General features: G+C 38.5%; 1 protein-coding gene across 1 annotated transcript; it reads left to right on the top strand.

Annotated features, from left to right (window-relative positions):
* Positions 1 to 3,410: 3,410 nt before the first annotated feature.
* LOC149980301 (GTPase IMAP family member 9-like) lies at positions 3,411 to 5,621 on the top strand. The gene is made up of 2 exons (XM_090187936.1): positions 3,411 to 3,541; positions 4,372 to 5,621. Exons 1-2 carry the CDS (start codon positions 3,517 to 3,519, stop codon positions 5,325 to 5,327), a joined length of 981 nt encoding a protein of 326 aa, XP_090044062.1. The 5' UTR covers positions 3,411 to 3,516; the 3' UTR covers positions 5,328 to 5,621.
* The last annotated feature ends 474 nt before the right edge of the window (positions 5,622 to 6,095 follow it).

Genomic DNA, 6,095 nt, shown 5'->3' with positions numbered 1-6,095 from the left:
CCACTAATACGTCACTATTAAAGGCCCAGTGCACTACTTTTGCGGAGAGAAAAAATAAATATTCCGATTTTTTTCATGGGATGCTGCACCCTACTTCCCGCGGCTATGTAAGCATATATTTTTTTGTTAGTCAAATTCACTACAGAATTCTTTTTACAGTGTGTCTGTGTGGTTGAGTTGTAAAATTCCAATGGAAAGTACCATATTTCAGCCCCAGAAGACGAGGGTTCAATTCCCGCTTTCTTCATTCACTCCTTCTCTGTCTCCTCCTCTTTCTAATATGTCTAAATAAAACATTGAAAACATTCTGCAAAAATATTCTCCATATGACCTTATCATCAATCAATATTTAAGCTATATACATTTGCATTTTTAAACCATTTGAGAGACACAGTCTGCAAAAAAAATGTTTTGTTCTATTGCTCTATCACTCTTAAAAACACCAATACTCAGATTCAAGAACCACTTTGGTTGTTTCAAAGTATTTATATTCTGTTTTAAAACACTTTCTGTGTATCATAACACTTACATCCGGGTTTATATTCAAACACTCTCCAATCACCAGATCTCAGGTTAGGTACACTACTTTCATGGTTTCATGGAGTCTTTCTTGAGGTTTTGAAGAACTGATAGCATGGTTGTGGTCACTTCCATTCAATTCCAGTCCATTCAGAAAGTCAACCAAATTCCAATTCCACATTTTCCCAATTGAAAAGCATTGAAGAGAATTGGAATTGGATGTGTACTTCCAGAATTGACTGGAATGGAAATGGAATTGACCCCAACCCTGACTGATAGAGAATAAGAGGGTGAAATGTGGCCTTGCCTTCCCTATCAGCCTGGAAAAGGGCCTAAATATATTTTAACCCTGTGAGACTTAGCGTTGTAATATTACAATGTGACCTACATTGGATCCTGTACAGTGGTGTAAAGTACTTAAGTAAAAATCCTTGAAAGTACTACTTAAGTCGTTGTTTGGGGTATCTGTACTTTACTTTACTATGTATATTTTTCACTACTTTACATTTTTTACTTTACTACATTCCTAAAGAAAATCTATACTTTTTTCTCCATCCATTTTCCCTGACACCCAAAAGTACTCGTTACATTTTGCTTAGCAGGACAGGAAAATGGTCTAATTCACACACTTATCAAGAGAACATTCCTGGTCAACCCTACTGCCTCTGATCTGGAGGACTCACTAAATAGAGAACATTCCTGGTCAACCCTACTGCCTCTTATCTGGAGGACTCACTAAATAGAGAACATTCCTGGTCAACCCTACTGCCTCTGATCTGGAGGACTCACTAAATACAGAACATTCCTGGTCATCACTACTGCCTCTGATCTGGAGGACTCACTAAATAGAGAACATTCCTGGTCATCATTACTGCCTCTGATCTGGAGGATTAAACACATGTTTCGTTTGCAAATGATGTTAGAATGTTGGAGCACTTTTAGACTTTTACTCAAGTAGGATTTTACTGGGTGGCTTTCACTTTTACTGGAGTCATTTTCTATTAAGGAATCTTTACTTTTACAATTGGATACTATTTCCTCCACTGATCCTGTACAAGTCTTAAGCGAAATGATCATGTCAAACACTAAACAGTGAATCTACTTAGACCCAGATGTATCTCTCAGTAGTCATTTTGTTGTGTGCCATTAATGATTATTGCGGCATCAATGCCCTTGCTGATGGAAGGAGGTTTTCACTCAAAATCTCACGATACATGGACCTAGTCATTCTTTCCTTTACACGGATCAGTCTTTCTGGTCCCTTTGCAGAAAAACAGCCCAAACGCATGATGTTTCCACCCCCATGCTTCACAGTAGGTATGGTGTTCTTTGGATGCAACTCAGCATTCTTTGTCCTCCAAACACAACGAGTTGAGTTTTTACCAAAATGTTCTATTTTGGTTTCATCTGACCATATAACATTCTCCCAATCTTCTTCTGGATCATCCAAATGCTCTCTAGCAAACTTCAGACGGGCCTGGACATGTACTGGCTTAAGCAGGGGAACACGTCTGGCACTGCAGGATTTGAGTCCCTGGCGGCATAGTGTGTTACTGATGGTAAGCTTTGTTACTTTGGTCCCAGCTCTCTGCAGGTCATTCACTAGGTCCCCCCGTGTGGTTCTGGTATTTTTGCTCACCGTTCTTGTGATCATTTTGACCCCACGGGGTGAGATCTTGCGTGGAGCCCCAGATCAAGGGAGATTATCAGTGGTCTTGTATGTCTCCTAATAATTGCTCCCACAGTTTTTTTCTTCAAACCAGGCTGCTTACTTATTGCAGATTCAGTCTTCCCAGCCAGGTGCAGGTCTACAATTTTGTTTCTGGTGTCCTTTGACAGCTCTTTGGTCTTGGCCATAGTGGAGTTTGGAGTGTGACTGTTTGAGGTTGTGGACAGGTGTCTTTTATACTGATAGCAAGTTCAAACAGGTACCATTAATATAGGTAACGTTGTGGAGGACAGAGGAGCCTCTTAAAGAACAAGTTACAGGTCTGTGAGAGCCAGAAATCTTGCTTGTTTGTAGGTGACCAAATACTTATTTTCCACAATAATTTGCAAATAAATTAATTAAAAATCCTACAATGTGATTTTCTGGATTTTTCTTCTCATTTTGTCTGCCATAGTTGAAGTGTACCTATGATGAAAATTACAGGCCTCTCTCATCTTTTTAAGTGGGAAAACTTGCACAATTGGTGGCTGACTAAAGACTTTTTTGCCCCACTGTAGTTAAGCCTACTAATCTTCTATGTTGTTATTTTTTGCTTTGTGCTTTGCATTTTGAAGTACATGAAAATTGCTTTACAAATAAAGGTGTTATTATTAGTATTGTCATTCGAACTATTATTATTTACAAGTGGGGCTTCAATACCCAACCTATAGGCTAATGCAAATGAGGTCACTTGAGGTGTGACCTGTTGAGCAACAATATGTGAAAATAAAGCCGGGTAGACACTACAAGTTTTTAGGACGATCTACAGGCTCCTGATCAGCTCCAGGAGCATTTTCCCAAATCTTTAGATCAAACCCAGAGTAAAACATAATGCCACAGTCTCGTAAAGTGTAAGCACATAACCGATTTGCGGATGATGGCTCCCATAGGCTCCCGGGCACTCTACGGGCACATACGGCATCCCGAAAATGTTCAAACATGTTGAATATATTCGGCCTCAATTAGTAGTCAACACATAGTAGTCCAAACATACTGCCGATTACTAGTGCATTACGATTTGACTTGACTGAATAGTTCAATATTAGACCAGTCAAAACATTTGTATTGTATTACAGCCATAACTAGTGGGAAAGGATTTCAGTAAATGTATGAAATCTAAGAGAAAGCCTGTGGGTGTGTCAGGGGGTGGGCACCTGACAGATCCTGTATAAAACAAGTGAGCAGACCCACTCTCACACTGTATCTCTTTAGTATCCTTATAGAAGCATTGAAACTACTTCTGCTACTACTCACACAGTGCTTGAGACTGACAGATCTTCACTGCAAACATGAACAGCAAAGTTTCTCAGTCTGGTGAGTAGCCTTTAGGTTATAAAGATGGGAACTCAAGCCAATGGTATTGATTCCTTTTTTGATGTGCTTTTTCCTTTGATCTTCATGTGCTCTAGAAATATAATGATGCATAGCAGTGGGGAGCATTATTTTATATTACTCCCCTTTTATTTTTCTGTCAAGTTGACACAAAATGTTAACATTATTAGTTACATTAAAATGTACAAGTCAGTGGAGTAATTCATTTTGTTTTTATTCTTGTATGCGCTTATTGTCTATGACTGTTTTAGAGCACTACCTTCTCTATCTTTCCTTCTCTTTCTCACTTGCTGTAATGATTCTAAAAAAGGAACACATGGATTATACATTTATGTTTGTACGGTGGCCTTTGTTTATATATTGAAACCAAGAGATTGCTTGGTATTTGATGGGAGTCAATTTAGCAAAAAATTATAATGGCATAAAAACAGTTTAGCACATACAGATGTAGGATCTTAATTTGATAAATATATTGTTGCTGAAGGTTTTCCTGCACAGCAGCAAATGCAAAATTGTAGTGGATTTGCATTTTAAGTACTCTAAAGTTTCTAATGTCCACTTTGAAAGTCCAGACTTGATTTTCCCTAATCCATATAATAATTCACATTTCCTACTGCTGCAGGATTATTTTCCTGCTGTAGCAAACAGGCTAAAATTAAGATCCTGCATCTGTAGAGGCAATGCTCACAGATTGTTTTGTGCAGACCATGAAGAAACAAATTGTTTTTGCCATTACTCAAAATGTGCTAACAAGCAGTACATGAAGTCTAGACCTCTTAAAAAAGTTAACAAGTGTTCTTGTCATCCAACAGGAATCCAACTGCATACACAAAATGGGGAGATCTGCATTGTTCTGGTCGGGAAGACAGGAGCTGGGAAAAGTGTTGCAGGAAACATCATTCTAGGGGAAAAAGCTTTCCCATCAAAAATCTCCTCTATTCCTCAGACAAAAAACTGTCACAAGAGAAGAGGGAAGGTGGGTGAGCAAAGTGTAGCTGTTATTGACACCCCAGGTTTGTTTGATACTTCATTGTCCAATGAAGAGTCACTGAAAAAGATTGCTGAATGCATCTCTTTCTCTGCACCTGGTCCCCATGTGTTCCTGATTGTGATCAAGCTGGGAAGATTCACTGAAGAGGGGCAGAAAACTGTGGAGATGATTAAGACATTTTTGGGGGATGAAGCATCCAAATACACCATGGTTCTCTTCACACATGGAGACTTTCTTCATGGTGATGATGATGATGATGATGTAACAATTGAACAGTTCCTGCTTGAAAATCCACATCTGGATAGTGTTATTTCCCAATGCAATGGGAGATATCATGTCTTCAACAAGAAAGATAAGAATCGCTCCCAGGTCACTGAGCTGCTTGAGAAGATCAACACGATGGTGAAGATGAATGGAGGAAGCCACTACACCACTGATATGTTCCAGGAGGCTGAGAGAGCGATTGAAGAGGAGAATAACAGGATCCTGAGAGAGAATGAAGAGAAGATACGCAGAGAGGAGGAGAAACTGAAGAAAGAAAAAATGATCCAAGAGGCTCGGGAAAAAGAGCTTAAAGAGAAGAATGAGAGGATCCTGAGAGAGAACGAAGAGCAGAAACGCAGACAGAATGAACTGAAGCAAGATACACAAGAGGCTCAGGAGAAAGATTTTAAAGAGGAGAAGAAGAGAATCCAGAGAGAGAAGGAAGAGCAGAGACTCAGGGAGGAGGAACTGGAGAAACTGAAACTGGAAACGAGGCTAAAGATAAAGAAATGAAGGAGTTGAGGGAAAAATATGAAAGGGAGGCAAGAGAGAGAGCTGAAGGAAGAAATGGCTTTCTATATAGTTTTATTAAAAAAGCTGCTGAAGTGTGGAAAACAGCAGTAAAAGATAGGTGCAGTACACAATGAAAATCTGAAACAATGCTGTTCAAGAGTCCCGAGCTTAGTCACATTGAATGCATTCATATACAGTGTACACTGTTGCCATTCTACTGTTATAGCCTGTAACTATAGCATTGACTTCTATAGATGTATATTCTATAGCTTACATAAAGATTTATGACATTTATCCTGGCTCTGCTGTGTCTGTGATTTGTTTCCATTTATGTCAATAGTAAACATTATGTAATGACAATTTAAGACAAATACTAGACAACATTGAATGTAATCTATTGTTTCATTGATATTCAGTGAGGATATTTTCTTAAAATAACACAAATAATCATCATGACAGTTTATTAAAGCTGGTAATTAGCTACGTATGTGATTTTAGGGTAGCTTTCATGCATTGGCATTATAAATCAAATATGTTTTAATCAACAACAAAAAATAAAAAAACGTATTCATGTTGTGCATAACACTCCATGACTTGGTCATTCCTTGAACAAATGGGTTGGTGTTCATACCATTGTCAATATGACATCATCAATATGGGACAGAACAGTGGAATTATTTATATGGATGCACACAGTTGTCCAGACTGTAAATCATGCTGTTTAAACAGTGAAGTAATAAAGAGACTCTCTTTTCTTGACCAGTGACC

The sequence above is a fragment of the Oncorhynchus mykiss genome, chromosome 10 (assembly GCF_057628025.1).
Source record: "Oncorhynchus mykiss isolate SJ-2025 chromosome 10, ASM5762802v1, whole genome shotgun sequence".
Classification (NCBI taxonomy): domain Eukaryota; kingdom Metazoa; phylum Chordata; class Actinopteri; order Salmoniformes; family Salmonidae; genus Oncorhynchus; species Oncorhynchus mykiss.
The sequence above is the reverse complement of the archived record's forward strand: the minus strand, read 5'-3'. Positions and strand labels throughout refer to the sequence as shown.